General features: G+C 37.6%; 1 protein-coding gene across 3 annotated transcripts in view; it reads right to left on the bottom strand.

Moving 5' to 3' along the window:
* Window positions 1-22,967, bottom strand: part of Rock1 (Rho associated coiled-coil containing protein kinase 1) — a 123,736-nt gene that overhangs the window by 17,589 nt on the left and 83,180 nt on the right. For all 3 annotated transcript variants that reach the window (XM_075969335.1, XM_075969336.1, XM_075969337.1), the window contains exons 17-25: window positions 15,551-15,657; window positions 13,484-13,634; window positions 10,808-10,968; window positions 9,099-9,283; window positions 7,243-7,312; window positions 4,871-4,965; window positions 2,796-2,961; window positions 1,126-1,219; window positions 103-191 (exon numbers count right to left, since the gene is read on the bottom strand). In XM_075969335.1, the coding sequence (XP_075825450.1) occupies window positions 103-191; window positions 1,126-1,219; window positions 2,796-2,961; window positions 4,871-4,965; window positions 7,243-7,312; window positions 9,099-9,283; window positions 10,808-10,968; window positions 13,484-13,634; window positions 15,551-15,657 (1,118 nt within the window). The remainder of the gene's footprint in view (window positions 1-102; window positions 192-1,125; window positions 1,220-2,795; window positions 2,962-4,870; window positions 4,966-7,242; window positions 7,313-9,098; window positions 9,284-10,807; window positions 10,969-13,483; window positions 13,635-15,550; window positions 15,658-22,967) is intronic.

The following is a 22,967-nucleotide window of genomic DNA, read 5'->3' as shown; positions in this document are numbered from 1 at the left end:
TGACCTTCATTTTGTAAGAGCATGCACAAAGAACAATTATTAGTTTTCTGATTTTACCATATTCAAGTACAAACCAATGGGAAGGGCTGATGGCACATGTACCTGTGTTTTAAGTGTCCGTTCAGTACTGATATTCTTTTCAAAGGCAGCCTTAAGATTATTTATCTCTTCCTCCTTCTTCAACTTATATTCTGCCAATAAATTATGCAAAACATTATTGCATAGCATTAAGTAATTTCATCTGCATTTCAAACTAACAATGTCTTCAATTACTGAAATTACTATACACTATCATACAGTACCTTTCAATAATTTCATTAAAGTAACTGCTTAATTTTGTTTTAAGTACAGGTAAGCCCAGAATGCCTTTCAACTTACAATTCTCTTGCAAGAGTTGGCATGAATTTGCTCACTGTCCAGTTCATTAATATAATTCTTACGGCTACACAAGTTAGTTAACACATGAAAACAAGTACGTAAAAACCCAATGTAAAACATAACTAAAAATTAATCTCAGAATTAGCTTTACATTTTTTTTTCTTTTTTGACGTGGTCTCAATCAGGCGGCCTTGAAACTCAGTCTGCCTCTGCTCCTGAATGCAGGAATTAATTAAAGGTGTATAGCGTCATGAATGGCTACATTGCTTTTCTTTTTTTCTTAAAAACAGGTGTGTATTCACACACACATGCATTCTAATATGGAACATTTGAAGGCACCAGAGAGGCCTGAAGAGGGAATCAGATTCCCTGGAGTTGGAGTTACCAGGGGGTTGTGAGCTGCCTAATGTAGGTTCTGGGAATCAAACCTGGGTTTTCTCTTGAGAACAGCAAGCTATCTCTCCAGCCCTCATAATACAGATTAAAAAATTATTTTTTTAAAGTTAATTATCACAAACTTTATGTATTATGAGTGTTCTGTCTGCACATGTGTCCCACATGTATGCCTGGTGCCCTCAGAAGCCGTAAAAAGCGGTGGGATCTTTGGAAGCAGGAGTTACAGATGACTGTGAACCACTACAGTGCTGGGAACTGAACCTGGGTTTTCTGCAGGAGCAGCAAGTTCTCATCACTGCCGAGCCTTCTCTCCAGCCACAAACTGTTATTTGTTAAAGAAACTCTATATACCTTCTTCTGCTGTCCTCATCCTTTCATTTAGCTCTTCATTTTCTTTTCTTAGTATTTCGATATCTTTGGTTAGCATGGTGTTTGTTTCTTCAAGCTAAACAAAGCAAACAAAGTTTAAGCTACAGATCTGTTTTCACCCTTGAAGCTAATAATCTTTAATACTTAACATCTATAAGCAAAGCAGGTCAAACATTGTTTAACTGTAAAAACTGCCTAGTTTCCAGTTTATGTGTGTGCATGACCCAGGAATGGTGGTGCAAACCTTTAATCCTAGCACACAGGAGGAGAGAATATCGATTTCTGAGTTCAATCCCAGCCTGGTCTATAGAGTTAGGTTCAGGACTACATAGCCAGAACTACACAGAAAAACAAAACAAACAAACAAGAAAGTAAAAGTGAATACATAATTGCTATGAATGTTTTAGGAGCAATTACCTTCCAAAATATGTGTATACATATCTGTGTATATATTTATTTATATGTATTAAACACAAAAAGTCAAAAAGTGTATTATAAAAAGAACTAGATAGCAGACTAGGAAATTCGAACTTATTTCAAGTTCTGCTACTAACTAACCTATGTGACCCTGGCGCAGGTCATCCTCCTGTGTCTCAGCTGTCTCAACTGAAGATGATGAAAATATTACATTCAACAATGACTATTCCAGGTAAATGTTTTCCATTAATCATAATAACAATTGCACAGAAAGAGCATTATTTATGCCCTCCCCCTCCTTTGGCTGGGTGAGGGAAGAAGTGGGGAGAAGGTTGAGATTTAGATCTAGTAATGTAGTCCAGATTGGCCTGGAGCTATGTAATCAGGGCTGATATTAGACTTACTACTTAATCACTAAGTGCTGGGATTATAAACCATACGCTACCATGCTTGGTTTATCGTGTGTGTGTGTGTGTACTTGCTAGAGCACATGCATAAAAAACTCAGAGTAGGGCATGGGATATCCATACGTTATCTTCCTCTCCATCTCCTTAATGCACTGAGGCAGGATCTCTTATTCAACTGGAAAGTTGCTATTTTGGCTAGTCTGGCAGCCAGGAAGCTCTCAGGATCTGCTTGTCTCTATTCCCAATGCTGGGATTATAGAAAAGGGTAGACATATCCATGTTTGTATATGGGTGTTAAGAGATAGTATTAATTCTCTAAGCCTAGGATTTGCCAAAAATCACATAACTTCTCAGAGTCAAAGCCAGGCATGATACATCACTTTACCTGTTAACTCACAAATAAATGCTTTTGTAACTTTCATTTATCCAGAATTACTAGATAGTCTACAGTATGAACCTTAAGAATAGGGAATTTGTAGGAATGGTTTTGATCACAATGGACTATCAACAATGAGTTTCTTACCCCAGAATAGTTACTCGAATTTCAAAGAAATCTAGTTCATAAGATCACTCTTAACATAGTAGGAGAATAAATAATGAAATAGGCTAAGCATTTCCTCACATAAAATTTATCTATAGTAAGAAAAAAAGCCCAGTGCATTGAATAAGATTTTCTATCACTATCAACCGTTTTAGATCAAATAAACACAAGTGCCGAATGGTCACTCTACATGAGATGCATAAGTATATTACATGCATGTATACCCTGATAACTTCAATGTATTTTGACTTAAGTCAATTTCAGTGAAATATTCACCTATTACTTACCCGACTAACAGTATGATCTTTATCTGTAATCTCTTGTCTATTTCTTGAAGCAGCTTTTTTGCTTTCTTGAGTCAACTCAAAATACTGTTCTTCCAGAATTCCTCGAGCCAATTGCTCAGACTCAGCTTTTGTTTCTGCTAGGTCCAACTGAGTAGAAAGAGTTTCTCTGCAACAATTTTAAGAAACGAAAAAAAAAAAATTTCAGTTCATTCTCCTTACTTGATCACATAAATGACAACCATTATCTTGTTAGCTATGGTGGCCTATCTGTATTCTTTTTTCTTTCTTCCCCCAAGACAGAGTTTCTCTGTGCAGTCCTGGCTGTCCTTTAACTCTGAGATCTGCCTACCTCTGCCTCCAAGTGCTGGAATTAAAGGTGTGTGTGTTACCATCAACCAGCCTACATGTGTTGTTCTAACAAGTGAAATCTTTTTTTAAAAAATATTTATTTATTTATTATTTATACAATATTCTGTCTGTGTGTCTGCCTACAGGCCAGAAGAGGGCACCAGACCCCATTATAGATGGTTGTGAGCCACCATGTGGTTGCTGGGAATTGAACTCAGGACCTTTGAAGAGCAGGCAATGCTCTTAACCTCTGAGCCATCTCTCCAGCCCCCAACAAGTGAAATATTAAGGCCAGCCTGGACTACACAGTGAGATTCTCTCTGGAAACAACAGACCAAAAGAACACATAAAAAACAACAACAACAACAACAAAAAACTCCACACAATTTTCTCTAAATGACAGAACCAAGGATTTTACTTAAATCCACTACAAAATTTTTATGAAAGTAATGACTTTAATTTGTTAAGCAATTTACTTTTAGAAAAAATAAAAGACTTTGCTGTGGGTCTGGACTATAAGACGGTGAGTCAATAGAGGTCAGATTCAAGACACTAAGTCCAACTCACTAGTCATCCCTGTATCTATCTACTGGGTGGGGACTCTGGGCAAGTTCCTTACACTTTCATTATAAACTGAGAGGATTAAACCAAGTTATCCCATAAATAATTCAATGAGATTACAAAAACACAGATTCAGACCACTGTAAACTACCTGCAAACATCAGAAAGAGCACTTTGAAGCTGTTCAGAATTGCCTGAGTGTGGTGGTCATGTATACAGTTCTACCATTTGGGAGGTGGAGGCATCAGATCTGATTAAAGCCAGCCTTGGGTAGAAGAGATTCTGTCTCAAAAATTAACTTTTCAGAATTGACATTTACACTGGGACCACATTACTTTAATTTTTCTGTTTGTCTGAAAGATCCTCTCCTAGATAAGCCATCTTGGTCATGTGTATACTTCCTTGATCTTTGTAGGTTCTTGGTAAACTTGGGTAATGAACTATCCGATCTTTGTAGGTTCTTGGTAAATTTGGGTAATGAACTATCCCTAACCATGACCACCACTACCTTTTTTTTTTCTGCTTAAAAATTATTTATACAAATATATATCCATCCATCCATCCATCCATCCATCCATCCATCCATCCATCCATCCATCTATCGTTTTGCCTGTATGTGAGTGTACCACATGTTGCTTGGAGCTTATGTTGGCCAGAAGAGAAAGCCAGATGCTCTCAAACTTAAGGTAGACTAGTCTGATATGTGTAGTGATATTTTGTTTGCATTTTAACAAAGTTTGCCTGAAGATAAGAGTGCAAAGCTAAGCCACAAGAGGCCAGGGAGTGGTGGCTCACACCTTTAATCTCAGCACTAGGGAGATGGAGACAGGAAGGGATATGGCTGGGCAGACAGAGGAATATAAAGCGGGAGGAGACAGTCTGAGGACAGGATTGCCCCTTCTGTCTGAGCACTGATATGGGTAAAAGGTCTCTCTAATGGCTGGCCGCACTGCTTCTTTGACCTCTCAGCTTTCACCCCCAAATACTTGACTCCAGGTTTTTATTAACAACAATTAGAACCTGCGCTACAGATTTGCTATCAATTAGCCCAATAAATTAGCCCCATCAGAATGATCGCACACCTACTTCCCTTTCTTTCAACTTAAATTTATAAATGCCTTTCTGAGTAGAGATTCCTGTTCCATTCCAAAGCAAAATGGACATACTTTTCACTTTGCAGTTCCTGTATTTTCCTTAAATTTTCTCTGTTTTTTTCTTCAATTTCTTCTTTAAGTTCCTTTACCTGGGTTTTATAAAGTGTCTGTAAAAACAAGTGATAAAGAATGAAGTGTTTATGGTGTATTATAAATAGTCCAGCAATTTTTTTCTTTTGTTTCATGTGCATTGGTGTTTTGCCTGCATGTATGTCTGTGTGAGGGTGTTGGATCCCCTAGAGCTGGAGTTACAGATAGTTGTGAACCACCATGTGGGTCCTGGGAATTGAATTGGGTTCTCTGGAAGAGCAAACTGTGGTCTTAAACTGATGAACCATCTCTACACCCCCAATTTAACTTGTTTTAACTTTTAAGATAATTTAAAGCAATTGCTGGGGTTGGAGAGATGGCTCAGTGGTTGAGAGCACTGGCTGCTATTCCAGAGGACCCAGGCTCAAATCCCAGAAAACACATGGTATCTCACAACTATCTGTAACTCCAGCTTCAGGGGATTCAACACCTAAACACAAACATACATGTAGGCAAAACACCAGTGCACATAAAATAAAAATAAACCATTAAAAACAAACAAACAAACAGCCAGGCAGTGGTGTTACGTGCCTTTAATCCCAGTACTCGGGAGGCAGAGGCAGGCGAATCTATGTTAAGTTGCAGATCAGCCTGGTCTACAGTGTAAGTTCCAGGACAGCCAGGACTGTCACACAAGTCTTTAAAAGAGCAAACAAACAAACAAACAAAAACAAAACAAAAAAACAAACAAGTGGTGGTGACACCTGCCTTTAATCCCAGGACTCGGGACAAGAGGCAGAGAGAGCTCTAGGAGTTTGAGGCCAGCCTGGTCAACAGAGAAAGTGTCAGGACAGAAAGAGATACACAGAAAAAGCCTGTCTCAAATAAATAAATAAATAAATAAAAATAAAACAACAACAACAAAATACCCTCGTAAACAAAAAAAACAACAATAAGAACAAGTTAAATCCATGCATTTAAGTACATGAATAAGGTTTACAGAATAGATGGTAGGTACTAGGGGTACAATCTGATAGATGTTAAGTTAAAATGAAATGGCAGAATACAAGCTCTCAAGCTCTGCAATCAAGGAACTCTGCCCACCAAATTCAAAAGCTTCAAAACCAAATAAATTCATATAAAACTACAGACTGAATTAAACAGAAAAAAGATATCAGATATTATTTCTTTCTCTTCTCTTCCCTCCCTCCCTCCCTCCCTCCCTCCCTCCCTTCCTCCCTCCCTCCCTCCCTCCCTCCCTCCCTCCCTCCCTCCCTCCTTTCTTTAGGTGTTTTTGAGACAAGGTTTCTCTGTAGCTTTGGTGCATGTCCTGGAACTAGCTCTTATAGACCAGGCTGGCCTCAAACTCAGAGATCTGCCTGCCTCTGCCTCCCGGAGTGCTGGGATTAAAGGCATGTGCCACCACTGACCCGCGATATCTGTTATTTCTACAACCTAAAGATGCTTATGAGGACACATACTAATTAGTGTCCTTGTGCAAGCAGAGTCTCTAACAAAGTCTTTTTTTTTTTTTTGATAAATATTTATTGCTTAGACTGGGCTAGAATTCCCTATGTAATCCATGCTGGACTGGAATTTAAGGACCCTCACTCCACCCTAAGTTAGCTTCCAAGTGCTGGGCATCAGGCATGTATTTCCACGCCCAGCAACCAAGTCTGTTTGAGACAAGACCTTACCCTGTGGCCCTGGCTAGCCTGGATTCACCTGCCTATGACTCCAGTACATTGTCATTAAAAGCCTGCACCACCATGCCCAGCTATCAGAAGTTTTATTTACAGGTATAATTTGATGGTAATTGTTTTTTAAAAATATTTATTTATTATGTATACAAAGTTCTGTCTGTATGCTTGCAGGCCAGAAGAGGGCACCAGACCCCATTACAGATGGTTTGAGCCACCATGTGGTTGCTGGGAATTAACTCAGGACCTTTGGAAGAGTAGGCAATTCTTTTAACCGCTGAGTCATCTCTCCAACCCCTTTGCTGGTAATTGTTAAAAACTGCACAGAAAAGGTCTTTCCCCTCCTACTTCGCAATTTAAATAGACCATGAACCTTGAAAAAAATATAATTTGCAGAAAAAAACTCATAAATTTCAAGCCGGGCTGTGGTGCACTCCTTTAATCCCAGCACTTGGGAGGCAGAGGCAAGCAGATCTCTGAGTTTGAGGTTAACCTGGTCTACAGGGCAACACAGGGAGACCTTGTCTTGAAAAACAAAAACCCCAAAACAAACAAACAAAATCAACCAATCAACCAACCAATAAAACTCTATTATAAAGTTTCTTGTTTAAGTCAGCTTTTAGAGTTTCTACATTAAAAATGATTTTCACTTACAGAAAAATACTGCTCGGCTTCAAGTTGATCTTGTAACTCCCGCATCTGCCCTTCATTTCCTCTGTATTGCCTTTATATAAAAGAAAATCAGCAATCAAATTTTTATATTTATGTTAGGTTTCATTTAAGTTGCTAAAAAAAAAATTAAAAGGTTTGATGAGATAACTTCTGTAAGAAAAACATTTCAGCATCATTTTATTTTTCTAGCTTATCTGCTGAGAACACACTGCCTGGCTCTATCCTGAACCTATAAAATGATGCCGTGCAAAGCATAGGCTTCTTCATAACGAAAACTTTCTTGAGAAACACATTCATTGTAGATCTCCAAACCATAAAAAGGAAGCGGACGCTGCTGTGGCTTGTTTTCCCTATAGATATCTGTGGAAAGGCAGAGATGCACTTTACAGGCAGAAAGTCACAGGAATGCACTTTAATGTTTTCTATAGTAGACAAAAGTAGAGGTCATAAAATTATTTAAAGTAAAAATGAAGTGTAATATATTTCTGGTAAGGAGAAAGTAAATATGTATCACACACAGTAAACATACCTCATAGGAAAAAGAACACTCTAAGGACAAAAACAGACTCAAATACATAGGAACACAATGGAACTTGAAGACCAAGATTTTCAAGGACTAATAATTTTATTCTAAGTTGCTAGGCTTTTAATATTAGATAGAAATTGTTTTGTAGTTTAGTAACAAGCCATGTAGTTGATAGAAAATACATTATAAATGTCCATTGAGTATAAAGAGTTGCTTGGAGAAAAATGTGTCAGTTTCATTTTTATGGTTTGGAAAGATCCAGTTAATGTGTTTCTCAAGAAAGCTTTCATTATGAAGAAGCCTATGCTTTGCACAGCATAATTTTATAGGCTGAAGATGGAGCCGGGCAGTGTGGTCTCACCAGATAAACTAGAAAAGTAACACAATGCTGAAAAATTTTTCTTGTAGAAGTTATTTTATCAGTGGTATATATATTAACTGGTAAAAATGGGGCTTCTAAATCAAGAAATTTGCCAATATAAATCCAACTTAATAAAAACAGACAACTTATTTCAACGAAACAGGCCTAATGATAGTAGTGGTGGCTCACACCTTTAATCCCAGAATTTGGGAGGCTGAGGCAGGTGAATCTCTAAATTTGAGACCAATCCATTCTACAGAGTGAGTTCCAGGACAACCAGGGCTACACAGAGAAAAAAAAACCCAAAGCCAAAATAGAACGAAATGGGTTTTAAAGGTACAATAATATCTGGAGGAAATAAAATCACAACTTGGTATAAGGAATACCCATGTCTCATTTTATGTTTTTAAAGCCGGCCCAGGACACACAGGCTTTGTCTTCATCACAAATAACCAGGTACATGACATCTTTAATAGGAGAAAGACTACAACTCTGAGATAAACCAAAAATAAAATAAATATCCAGAACCACCCCACCCCCACACCAAGATTATGTACACTTGTAATCTCCAAACTAAAGCCATCTGGAACACTTCCTGTCAAGTAAGGCAGCCTTCATTTTTGCATGCTTGTCTGGAGCAACGTGATGATATTTATAGATACGAAAATCATGAGAAAGCTAGTATTTCCATAATGAGCAGTAGATGACTGCAAAGCCAGCAGCTCTACTATCTGTGTCTTTCTTTAAATACCTGTAATTTGAACCTAATAAGCTTGTCCTTCCAAAGCCTGAACTTCCTTGCAAACATTCTTTGCAAGTAAATTCTTTTATCACAAAACAAACAAACAAACAGGTCTTTTTTTAAACAAATTTTGAGATCATCTGAACACACAAAGTATCAAGTATTTATAGGCCAATAAAAGAACACTAAAAGATACTTTCAAAACTTACTTTGTAAGCTGAGCAAACTCAAATTCTAACAATCTCTTTGCTTCCAATAAAGTATTTATTTCCTGTTTCATCTGTTTTTCTAAACCTTTTAAATTGTCTGCTTCAAATGCTTGAGTCTTCAATTCATTCTGTAACAATAGTCGTTTATTTGATTCCTGTTCCAGCTGCAGGGTGAGATTCTTGAGCTATGAATGAGAAAAATGATTGGCATCTTAGTTATTTTGATAATTTATTAGATATGTGAAAGGTTATTAATAAAATCTTGAGAATATTATTATCCCTTGCACTATTCTAATTTGTCCTTGTGTCTATTATTGCATATTTACTACTAAGTCAAAACAGTATCTAAAGTTTAGATATGAAACTTGTGGGAAAAAGAAAAACTTAAATTTTAACTAGCCTCAAAGTTTTAAAAAATAATGATAAAAGTCATGTCTGGGGAGATGTTTCAAATGGGTATTTTAACTTATCCGTTCATCCACAAATGTTTACGTATTCTATTTTATACAATCCTAAAACTTGGAAAATAGTATTAAGTACTTATTAGTGTAGGAGTCAATGAATTCAAATTCTTTCAGCAGTTTATGTGTTCATTACCTGCTGTCTCCAAGGTGATTATCACAGAGATCATCATACAGCACAAACTCCTTCATCTCTGTCTTGTACATAAAACCCTCCTTTCTGTCCCTTCCCTGGATGGTCTAACACTACAGCATGTTCAGTCTTAACGAATAATCTTAAACTGTTTTATTCTTCAGTTTCTAAATGCCAAACCCTTAGCAAGGCTTTCCTTAATTTCCATAAAGTCACATATGTTACATATATGCTTGTAATCATGACTGGTCTAAGTTGTCTGTTCCCTAAAGGCATACAGGCCAAACCTATCTTATTCATCTTAATAAGCACCAATAGCATCTCTGTAAGTTTTAAAAGACAGCAGTTACTTTAGAGCCCCAGGGATTCCCGTGATGACTCCATGTGTCTTTTCTTTTCTGACTTTACTTCCTTTTGCCCGTGACTTACCTACCTTCTTACTAATTACACAATCTGTATTCCAATACTGCCTTCAGCAAGTCAAATCTTGGAAGTTACTTACAAATGATGTTTAAAACACATACAGTAACTACTGACATAGTCTTTCATCTTTTCATCAACAGCATTATAAATATGTACAACATGTGTTATATCAATATAAGCATTCCAAGCAGAAGTTGTTTTTCATGCTTTACTAGACAGCAAACTTTTCCAGTCTTTTATTTATTTATTTAGGAAATAGCTTCTTCTAGGAGGAACTAAGACATTCTGATATAGTTGCATACACTGCTGTGATACACAATGAAACGGCTCCTAGGGAATGAATGGATTTTTTGCTAGTTTTGTCCTTTTTGTTTTACTAGACAGGGTTTCTGTGTAGCTTTGGGGTGTCCTAGCATTCACTCTGTAGACAAGGTTGGCCTCAAACTCACAGAGGTCTACCTGCCTCTGCCTCCTCAGTTCCGTGATTAAAGGTGTGCGCCACCACTGCTCAGCTGGGAATGAATGTTTAATAGCTATTTCAGATAAAAATTCTAAGTTCTGGGATGACAGTAGAGCAGTGAACACACACTTCATTCAAATCTTCTGTTTCAAATACTGATTAAGAGTTCTCAAGTCATAACATAGAATAGTTCATCTTTTAAAAGACGGATAAAATTAGTATGGTTTCTTACTTCATCTTCCATCCTTTCTTTATTTTCAGTCAAATGTTCTAGTTTCTGTTGAGATTGTTTCAGATCAACATCTAGCATAGAGCACTGTTTCTCAGTCTCAACAACTCTATTTTCAGCCCTTTCTCGAGCTTCTCTCTCTTCCTTCAGCTTTTTTTCCATTTCTGCAAAAGAAAAAAAGTTAGAAACATACATTATAGATCACCTTAATATTTTTCACTTTAAATGGTAAGGAAATTGGTTTTTAAAATCTCTATGATTTTATCTTGGAACTGTAATAGATATTAATTATAAAAGTTCTAAGGGCATTTTAGTAACTTATATGATAATCTCTGAAGAAAAAAATTCTAAAATATAATATTTTTTAAAAGTTTCAATTTAGTCCTTGAAAAAGAAGATAAGACAATTTAATACTATCTAGACTAGAAGATGAAGAGTGTGACTGGAAAGAAGAATAATAAGGAATGAAATGAAAGTATAGAAAATGATGAAGACAGTTATTAATCTCTTTCTTGCATTGGTCTAGAAACTTTTCAGAGGCTCTTAGGACAGGAACCCTGCAACAAGATTATATGATGGCAGAAAACCTCTTTAAATTATTATCAGAAGAGTCTAGTATTTACCAGGGTGCCTTATTCTGGAATATGTACAGCAAGCCAAGTTCTGAGAATTTTAACTTTTCCATAGTCATGCCAGTAAGAAGTTGCAAAACTATGACAGTGCTTTTGCTATTAGCACTTGCCCTCGAGGAGACAAACTATTAGAGTGCAAGTTCACTTTTCCCCTAACCTTAGTTAGTTGCACTAACATAATCATTAACTTGGCTGGGTGCTGGTGGCGCACACCTTTAATTCCAGCACTCGGGAGGCAGAGGCAGGCTTTTACAGAGCACATGCCAGGAGAGGCTCCAAAGCTACAGAGAAACATTGTCACGGAAAAACAAAACCAAAAGCAAACACAAATAAAACTGAAACCAAAACAAACAAACAAAAAACCAGCATAATCATTACCTCCTAATTCCTTTCTCTCCAGCCTAATAGAAATCAACTTCAGTTAGGCTTGGAGTCCAGATACCTACCTACCGTTGAGTTCCAGACTTACATTACCAACCATCTACATATGTGACAAAATTATCAAAGTTGTTTTCAGGGATATGCTCAGGTTTGAACTCAGGACCTCAAAAAGACTTATTTTGTGTTCTGCCTTTGATCCACATCTCTAGCTCCCCAACTTAACATACTGAAATAGTTACACCTTTCTCTCCAATTCTCAAAACACTCTACTGCACTTACATCAATCTCTGTTTAGGATATAACCATCCAATCAGCTGTTCAAACTAAACATCCGAGTCTTCCTTGCTTCCTTTCAGTCCTCCTCCCATCACATTTTTGTCCTTTGTACTTCTGCTTCTTTGCTTTCTGCTTACCACCAGTGAACGGCGCCTACAACTTTCTAATAGATTATCCTACTTCCAATGTTCCTTTTTTCCCAAAGCAGTCTCCAGATCACAAGATTAGTCTTTTAAGAACATAATTTAAAACTGTGGTTGGAGATAATACAATGGACTAACACTGATCTTAGGTACAACTGAAGTGATAATAAAATGAGGCAACGGATTGATCTAAACTAGAACTGTGACTGGAAGCTATAATGCAAAGTAACTATAAAGGAATAAAAAAATTGAAGCAAAAAAATAGCAGCTAAGCTAAGTAACAATAAGGTCCAGAATAGATCATGAAGAAAAATCAAGGGATAGATTAAAAACAAAAAACAAACCAACCAAAACTGGGAGAAAAGAAGAAAGTAGCACGCTCTCTTTTGGGCCACCAATCAGCTCCCAAATCATGACATACTTATTATTAGTTATGAATGCTTGGCCTATCTTATGCTTGTTTCTTGCTAGCTCTTATAACTTATATTTAACCTGTTTCTCTTTATCTGTCTTGGGGATTTTTACCTTTCATTCTGTATGTCTTACTCCATGTCTGCTTGGTTGGCACTGCCTGTCTAGCTGGCCCTGGGTGTCTTCCTTTCTTTCTGCCTTGTTCTCTCCTCTTCTCTTGTTCTCTTCTGAGCCTAGATTCCTCCCCCGAATTATTCTCTCTGCCCACCAGCCCTTCCTATTCCTCCTCTGCCTAACTATTGGCCATTCAATTTTTATTAGACCATTAAGGTGCCTTAGGCAGGCAAGGTAAAACAGCACAAAGCTTTACAGAATTAAACAAAAGTAGCATAAACAAAAGTAACACATCTTTACATAATTAAACAAACATAACACATCTTTGCCTAAAGTAATATTCCATAACATAAACAAATGTAACACATCTTTACATAGTTAAAGTATATTTCACAACATCCATTAACTTTGTTTTGTTTTAGACCCAAGCCCTAAAGTCACAATTGCCTTGCCTCAGCTTCTCCAGTGCTAATATTTCACACAGGTAGTCAGCATGCCTAGTATGATTTCACTAACTTATAGTAAAGATATGGTAGATAAAGTAAGGAAACTACAGAAGGTAAAATTGTGATAAAAAGAGACAATATAATAAAAGATATTCTCTTAGATAATAATGCTTACTTATACTCTTAACCACAGAAGTGAAGTTTTGATCTAAAACAAATTTGTATAAGCATTATTTAAAACTAATCATAGAAAATATTCATGTAATTGACACTTACCACACATGGCAACAGACTTTGCCTCTTCTATAGACTGGTGTTTGTCAGTTAAACGCGCTTTAGTTACTTTGTGTTCATTTACTTCTTGTTCCAACCTCTGTTGTAAAGACTTGAGCTTGTAGTTCAAATCTATCTCTAAATTATTCTTTTCCTAAAAAATAAAAATGAGAGTCATGGAAAATGACAAACTGTGCAAGAGGCACACATTAATCTTACATTCCTCAGCATTTCACAGGAAAGACATCTGAATAATCCCCTTTCTCTGCCATCCCTCCCACAGAAGAAGTCACCACAGTTGATGCAGAGGTCCCTGGACTGTTGGTTATGTTCAGGATGGTTTTACATTACAGTCACAGATTAATGCAACAATCTTTCATTTTGTTATTCAATTCTTGCCTTAAGAAAAAAAAAACCTTTAAAAAATGTAACTAATCTTACTGTAACTTGTTCTACTGTGTTCAGCTGATAGCCCTGGGAGGCCTGTTCTTTTCTGAAAGGAAACAGAAGTAGTTCTGGGAGAGAGCTAAGATGGAGGGAGGAATTGAAAGGAGGGGAAGTAGGGGAAATTATGGTTAGGGATGCAATATTAGAGAAGAATAAAAAACATACTTTGGCCCAGGCAGTGGTGGTGCATACCTTTAATCCCAATACTCGGAAGGCAGAGGCAGGTGGATCTCTGTGAGTTCGAGGCCAGCCTGGTCTACAAGAGCTAGTTCCAGGGCAGGCTTAGACAGGCTCCAAAAGCTACAGAGAAACCCTGTCTAGGACCTGGTGCTTCATGTGTTTTAAATAAGTACTTTTGTTGCTTTTGATGAATGTTAAAATTAAGAATCTTAATAGTCTGGTTGATATCTGTACTGTATTGGCTAACTCTCTGTTATTTCATTTCCTCTATGTACAGACCCACTGCTGACACTAGGCGATAGATATCTTTAGCAGAGCTTTTGGGGTAGTCAGTAGTGCAACTTACTATTAATTTTTGTATTTCTTCAGTGCAATGCTAAGTTTTCTGTCCCATGACTTGCCTGAGTGTGGTAGTCTGTCATAATCATGTACCCTGAATTTGGTTTACTTAAAAGACAGGGTTAACAAGTATCTTTAAATAATCAGGATACAGCTTTCTATATTTCTGTTTCAAAAAACCAAAACAAAAAAATCCAACCAAACAAAAAAACCCAAAAAGAAAAAAACATACTCTGGGATAAAAAACATACCAAAACAGCAGCTTTTGAATCATTTCCAAGGAAACAGTGAAAGTGAGACCTACATCTGTAAAGTAATTAATTTGATCCTCTCCTCAGCAAAGTACTTAGTAGTGAAACTGATAAAATTCTATATAAATGCTGGGGCCAGTAAGATGGCACTGCTGGATAAAGACACTTACCACTAAGCCTGAGGACCCTAGTTATACCCTTAAAAGCCATACGCAAAAGATGGAACTGACCCTCCCCCATCAACTGTCCTGACTCCACAAATGAGTCATGAAGCATGATCTTACAAGAAGGAGGTGAGGATAGAGGGAGGGAGAGATAGGGGGTGGTGCACAAGCCAATTACTTTGATCTTTTCCATTTTTTTAAAAAACTAACAACATGGAATAAATACACGATCCAGTCCTTTATTTTTTCTCTTCATATGATTTAACATACAAAGGATTAATACCTTTCTCTTACCCATGTACAAAGGAACTAGGAACAATTTCTTTTTAAATGTGCATTGGTGTTTTGCCTGCATGTTACATTGGTGTGAAGGTGTCAGATCCCCTGGAACTGGAGTTATAGGTAATTATGAGTTGCCATATAGGTGCTGGGAATTGAACCTGGGTCCTCTGAAAGAGTAGCCAGTGCTCTTAACTAGTAAGTCATCTCTCTAGCCCTAGGAACAATTTTCTTGTTAAAAGCTATTTCCAAATCAAAGTATTGTGATTATCTATTAAGCACCCAACGCTTTTTAGGGTACAAACAAGAATATGGTAGCAAGATGACAAATAATCACACATACATTCCCATATACCAAGAACCAACCACATAATAAACTATTAATATAATTAGGACTGTAAGTCACTCACCTTTTCAGAATGATTGAGCATGTCTTGAGCCTCTTTTCTTTCTCCTTCCACTCTTTCAAGATTATGTTTGAGATGCTTCACCTCCTCTTGTAAAGATGTTATTCGTGCTATGAAAAGCGAAAAAGGTTAAAAAGTAAAACTTAAAGGTATTATAAATAAGAACTGTGATGTTTTGGGGGGAGTGAGGAATGTAGAGGACTTCTGGGTGCTTGTTCATGTTCAGTTTTGAATTTTTAGTTTATAAGTATTTTGTATGCATTAGTGTTGTACCCCAATTGTGTTGCAGTGCCCATAGAGGCCAGAAGGGGGAGTTGTGTCTACTGGGACTGGAGTTAGAGACAGTTCTAAAGTGTCAGATGGGTGCTGATGACTTAACCCAAGTCCTTTGAATGAGCAGCAAGTGCTGTTAGTTGCTGAACCATCTCTCTAGCCCAGTGGTTCTCAACTTTTCTAATGCTGCAATCCTTTAATACAGTCCTTCATGTTGTGGTGACCCCCAATCATAAAACTATTTTCATTGCTACTTCATAAATAAAGTTTTGCTACTCTTATGAACCATAATATAAATCTGTGTTTTTCTATTGTCTTAGGCAACCCACATAAAATGGTTGTTCGATCCTTCATAAAAGAGTTGTTCGACCCTCAAAGAGATCACAAACCATAGGCTGAGAACCGCTGGCCTAGAAAGACTTTTAACCAAGGAAGAGCAAGGCTTATTCACTAAAAACTAAAGTGCATTGTTAACCCAGGTCCAGAGAAGGATGATTCTAATTTCACCCAATCAGTAAACTGAGGCAAGGTTGTTTGGGCTCAGCAGTTCAAGAAGGGCTACATAACCAGACCTAGTCTCAAAACCAAATGAAACACAAAACACAATAAAACTGCAAAACAATGATAAATATAAATGGAAATAGATTGTGTTCATATATTGGAAGTCCTATGAGATGACAATATTTAAAATAATCAACAAAGACATGTGGCCCTATTAAAATTCCAAAAGTATGTTCTGCATAAATAGAAAAGCTAACTAATTATGAACTGCAAGGAACAGCTAAAATAATCCTGTGGAAGAACAGTAACAAACCCCCAAATTTCAAAACCTGCTATAAAACTACAGTGCTCCAAACATGTGGTGCTGGCATATGGCAGAAGTACATATCAACAAAACAGACCTGAGAAAACAGAAATGAAGCCTTACGCTGCTGGGGAAGTAAGGGGTAGTGAGAGAGAACTGAGCGCCTGTGTGACAGGTACACATCTGTGTGCCGTGCAGGTGAAGGGTAGGGGTCATGAGTTGATACCTGGTACTTCCTCAATTCCTTCTCTACCTTACTTTCTTAAAACACATCTCTTACTGAACTCTTGCAGTTCATTTATTTTATTTCAGCTACAATGGCTGGCCAGTGAGCCCTTGGGTATCTGCTTCTCTCTGCTCATGCTAGCACTAAGGTTACAGATATGCACTTCTGCACTTAGTGCTTACATGGGTACTAGAGATCTGAACGCAGGTACTTTACCCACTGCCCATTGTGCTGCCTCCCCAGACAAATCCATTCATTTATTCATTTGTTGTTGTTGTTTTTCAAAACAGGGTTTCTCTGTAGCTTTGGAACCTGTCCTGGAACTAGCTCTTGTAGACCAGGCTGTCCTCGAACTCACAGAGATCCGCCTGCCTCTGCCTCCTGAGTGCTGGGATTAAAGGCGTGCGCCACCACTGCCCGACTCCCATTCATTTATTAAAGATAATTTTCCCCCTTTCTTTTTCATTCATTCGATTTTTTTCCAGTCCAAGGGATTAGACCTAGGGTCTTATGCATGAACATGAGGCAACTACTCAACTACATTTCAATCACAGACAATCAATATTTAATAAAAACACCAAAGTGATTTTAAAAGGAAGGAACAGGAACTAAGAAATATGTTCTAGACTCCACATGTGAACATGTATATACACTCCCCTTCCTCTCACGACACATACACAAAAACCAACCACTTAGACAAATGATGCTGAAACAACTAGGCATCAGATGCTGAACATCATTACTCATTAGGAGCTAAAAATGAAAACTGCAGTAATATGACTTCATATCTAGTGTTAACAACGTGGAAAAATAAGAATACCAATTCCTTGACATAGGAAAATGAAATGGTTCAGCCACTGCAGAAAACAGTTTAGCAGTCTCACAAAAGTTAAGCAAGGAATTACTACATGACCCAGCAATTTCACACCTAAATATACATCCAAAGGAACACAGATGGCAAATATAGTTGTAAGTTAATGTTTGTTCACAACACTGTTATTTACAATAACAAAAGGTGAAAGCAAACTGAAGGTCTACCAACAGGAGAATGGATATAAAAGCTGTAGTAGTAACATACAAAAGACCTTTAATGAGATACTAATACATGTTACAAACATTAAAACAACATTACACTACAGAAAAGAAGCCTCATGCAAAAAACAAGTCACATATTACATGATGCCTACAGAAAATATAAAGTAAATTCAGATCAGAGATAAAAAAATCAGTGGCTTCTGGTGATTAGACAGAAGTGGAAAAGAGAAAGACAGTTTAATGGATGAAATGTGATTAGAAGTTAATGAAGAAATTTTAGAACTAGTTAGAGGAGACAGTTGTACAACATTCTGAAAACAATGATGGGCACTGTTTTGTAAATGCCTAAGAAAATGAAGAACTGGGCAGCCACCAGTGGCCAAAAATTAAAAAAAAAAAAAGTCAAACTTCATGTGCTTCCTTGTATTTAACTATTATTAAGTTTCTTGTTCAAGCCCTACCTAAGAAACGTGAGTCACTGGATCTAAATCCCAATGTCCAGTACTGTGAGTGTGGGACAACACATTAAATTATGTCAGTGGGTGAAGTCAGCAAATTCAGAATGGGATATCTCAACACTCAAGAGGTGGAGGCAGGCAGAACTCTGTGAGTTCTCACGCCATCACATACTGAGATGGTTTCAGGCAAAACAAAAATAAAAATGGGATTATGTCACGAGTAAAGAATGACCACAAAATAAGCAATGAAAAGGACAAGCATATAATCATACTATAAATTTTTCTTAACTTTCACTAATATCTAAAAGATTCTGTTAAAAAAAAAACCAATTAATAGCTGGGCAGTGGTGATGCACGCCTTTAATCCGGGCACTCAGAAGGCAGAGGCAGGTAATCTCTGAATTCAAAGCCAGATGGTCTATAATAGCTAGTTCCAGGACAGTTAGGACTGTTACACAGAGAAACCCTGCCTTGAAAAACAAACAAACAAAAACAAACAAACAAACAAAAAACCAAACCAAACAAACAAAATAAACCAAAAATTAAAACAACAACAAAAACATTAAGAAAAACTTGGCGCTGGGCGGTGGTGGCGCACGCCTTTAATCCCATCACTCGGGAGGCAGAGGCAGGCGGATCTCTGTGAGTTCAAGACCAGCCTGGTCTACAAGAGCTAGTTCCAGGACAGGCTCCAAAGCTACAGAGAAACCCTGTCTCGAAAAACCAAAAAAAAAAAAAAAAAAAGAAAAACTTGGCATAAACAAATTTGAAGCTCTCTCGGTAACTATGAAGAGGCTCCTTTCTAGGTTATATCTGAACCCATTTGAAGCCAGGTGCCTGAGAGATAAAACTGCACAACTCTCCTCAGCTATGAGTCAATGGAATCTCCTAATTTCCATTTTTGTAGTCCCCAACACTGACTTGACCTCTCTCCATAGAATTAAGTCCCATGATATCCAAAATATGTTTCCTTCCATGATGAAGGTTAAAACATACCCCCCCTGATCCTCCAGTCTAAGGATATGATGCTTTGGAGAGGGTCTTCTTTTGTTTTCACAGAGGACCAGACCCTGTGGATTGCATCTACCCCGATATGGTATGATAGACCACAACCTCCCGAAAAAAAAAAGTTCCCGTGAACACCATCAAAAAATTACTTCACTCAACTACCAACTGAGATAAACCTGGCACACAGGTTACACCCTAAATGACCTGAATAACAGCGCTCCCATTCAGCAGGAAGCAGTTTGGAGAGAAAAAACTGCGCCCATGTTCCCAAAATATTATTTATAAATGTTCTTTTACATTTAAAGGGGGAAATGATATAGGTATGAATAATTTGCATTGGTATGGATTTTAAGGTCAATTTTGTTATAAGTATATGTATTTCTGCTCTTGATTAAGGCATTGTAGTTCATTTAAAAATGTAATGTATAATTAGGAAATATAGTTTGCTAATGGATAATCATCAGTAATAGCCAAGCTTGTAGTCATGTTAGTTAGATTTTCTAGATATATAGAGATACATTTCAGTTAGATAGACATTCTTCATATCTTTCAAAGACTGCAGAATATAGGATTTAATGTTTTAATAACTTAGGACTTTTCATGACAATGAAACACGTCTGCTCCTGGCAGCACCAATCTACTTCAAGAAGAAGATGGGCATCGAAGAGGATCCTTATGGAGTTGGATAGCCATTTGGGCAAGAAACTGCTCTTGCCTGGACTGTTGCATAAACTGGACAAAGAGAACCCACAGAGAGAGGACTGCTGAACTTGCCGAAAGGTGAGATGGTCTTTCGGGGTTCCTGACTCATGAAAGAGTCTGCGAGACATTCTGGAGGACACAGCAGAAAGTGACTGAACTGTCTTTGGAATTTCCTGCTTCATGGAAATGTCTGCTGGATACTATGGGCCTGAAGGCTGAAGATGGATGCCCCAACGGTACAAAAGAACTTTGGGTGACTGTCCAGGCAGCAAGATGTCTTTGTCATTTCTAGAGTTTGAAGTTTCTTAGTTCTTGTTTACTTAGGTAATATTATATCCTTCTGGAGTCTTTGATGGAGTTGAAGAATGAATAGATAGTTATAGTTTTCCTTAGTTATGATAAAAGATAAAATAGATATAAATATTGTAACTGTAATTCTTGCTTGATAACTGTTTTGCTATATGTAATTTTGCTATGTTAAAGTTAAAGCCTTCCTTTTTTTGTTTAAACAGAAAAAGGGGAAGTGATGTGGGAGTGTCTTATATCAATCTGTTGATTTCATTGATTAAATCGGGGCATAAGCTAGAGCTAGCCATGTGGGCGGCCGGGTGCCGGGGACGCAGCCCGCCGCTCCTATTTCAACAGCTGCTGATATATGATGGCTTACATAAGTGATCCCAAAAATTCTACCAAGGAACTTCTACAACCCATAAACACTTAGTCATATAGCAGGATATAAGATTAACTCAAAAAAGTCAGTAGCACTTCTGTACACAGATGATAAATGGGCTGAGGAAATCAGAGAAACATCACCCTTCACAACTGCCACAAAATACAGAAAATATCACCGAGTAAATGACCAAACAAGTGGAAGACTTTAAATCTTTGAAGAAAAAAACCGTAGAAGACACCAGAGAGTTGAAAGATCTCCCATGCTCATGAGTAGGCAGAATTAACATAGTAAAAATGGCAATCTTACCAAAAGCAATCTACAGATTCTACGCAATGCTCATCAAAATCCCAATAAATTTCTTCACAGACCTTGAAAGAACAGTATTATGATGGGGGAGTATCATATATCAATCTGTTGATTTCATTGGTTAAGCAATAAAGAAACTGCTTTGGCCTTGATAGGTTAAAACATAGGTGGGAGGAGTAAACAGAAAAGAATGCTGGGAGAAAGGAGCTGAGTCAAGGAGTCGCCATGATTCTCCCACTCCAGGCAGACACAGGTTAAGATCATTCCTGGTAAGCCAGCTCGTGGGCTAAACAGATTATAAGAAATGGGCTAGTCCAAGTGCGAGAGTTAGCCGAGAAAAGGCTAGATATAATGGGCCAAGCAGTGTTTAAAAGAATACAGTTTCCGTGTAATTATTTCGGGTAAAGCTAGCCGTGGGGGCAGCTGGGTGCCGGGGACGCAGCCCGCTGCTCCTACTACAACAGTATTAGACTTCATATGGAATAGCAAAAAACAAAAAACAAAAAAAAAACAACAAAACGCAGAATAGCCAAAACAATCCTGTACAATAAAAGAACTTCTGGAGGCATCACAATCCCTGACTTCAAACTCTACTACAGAGCTACAAGTACTGAAAACAGTCTGGTATTGGCATAAGAACAGACAGGAGAACAAATGGAACCAAATCAAAGACCTGGATATTAATCTAGACACCTTCGAACACCTGATTTTTGACAAAGAAGCAAAAAATATCAAATGAAAAAAAGAAAGCATATTTAACAAATGGTGCTGACATAACTGGATATCAACATGTAGAAAAATGAAAATAGGCCAGGCTGTGGTGGCTCACGCCTTTAATCCCAGTACTTGCAAGGCAGCAGGATCTCTGTGAGTTCGAGGCCATCCTGGTCTACAAGAGCTAGTTCCAGGACTGGCTCCAAAGCAACACAGAGAAATCCTGTCTCAAAATAAATAAATAAAAAGAATGAAAATAGATCCATATCTATTACCATGCACAAAACAAATCCAAATGGATCAAAGATCTCAACATAAAGCCAGCTACACTGAACTTTACAGAAGAGAAAGTGGGAAGTAAACTTGAAGGCACAGGAGACCACTTCCTAAATATAACCCCAGTAGCACAGACACTGAGAGAAATAATTAATAAATAGGACCTCCTGAAACTGAAAAGCTTCTGTAAACAAGACAAAATGACAGCTTACAGAATGGGAAAAGATGTTCACTAACCTCACATCAGATAGAGGTCTGAGCTCCAAAATATACAAGGAACTCAAGAAATTGGACACCAAAAGATCACATAATCTAATAAAAAAAATGGAGCACAGACCTACACAGAGAACTCTCAACAGAGAAATCTAAAATGGCTAAAAGACATTTAAGGAAATGTTCAATGTCCTTAGTCATCAGAGAAATGCAAATCAAAACAACTCTGAGATTCCATCTTATACCTGTAAGAATGGCCAAGATCAAAAACACTGATGACAACTTATGCTGGAGAGATTGTGGGGAAAAGGGAACACTTCTGCATTGCTGGTGGTAGTGCAAGCTGGTACAACCCCTTTGGATGTCAGTGTGGCAGTTTCTCAGAAAATTAGGAAACAACCTTCTCAAGACCCAGCAATACCACTTTTAGGTATATATCCAAAGGATGCTCAATCATGCCACAAGGACATGTGCTCAACTATGTTCAGAGCAGCACTGTTTGTCATTGCCAGGACCTGGAAACAACCTTAAATGCCCTTCGACCAAAGAATGGATAAGGAAAATGTGGTACATTTACACAATGGAGTAGTACACAGCAGAAAAAAATAAAGGCATCTTGAATCTTGTAGGCAAATGGATGGACCTAGCAAACATCATTTTGAGTGAGGTAATCCAGACCCAGAAAGATAATTTTCACATGTACTCACTTATAAGTGGTTTTTAAACATAAA

The sequence above is a fragment of the Microtus pennsylvanicus genome, chromosome 4 (assembly GCF_037038515.1).
Source record: "Microtus pennsylvanicus isolate mMicPen1 chromosome 4, mMicPen1.hap1, whole genome shotgun sequence".
In the NCBI taxonomy this organism is placed as follows: Eukaryota; Metazoa; Chordata; class Mammalia; order Rodentia; family Cricetidae; genus Microtus; species Microtus pennsylvanicus.
The sequence above is the reverse complement of the archived record's forward strand: the minus strand, read 5'-3'. Positions and strand labels throughout refer to the sequence as shown.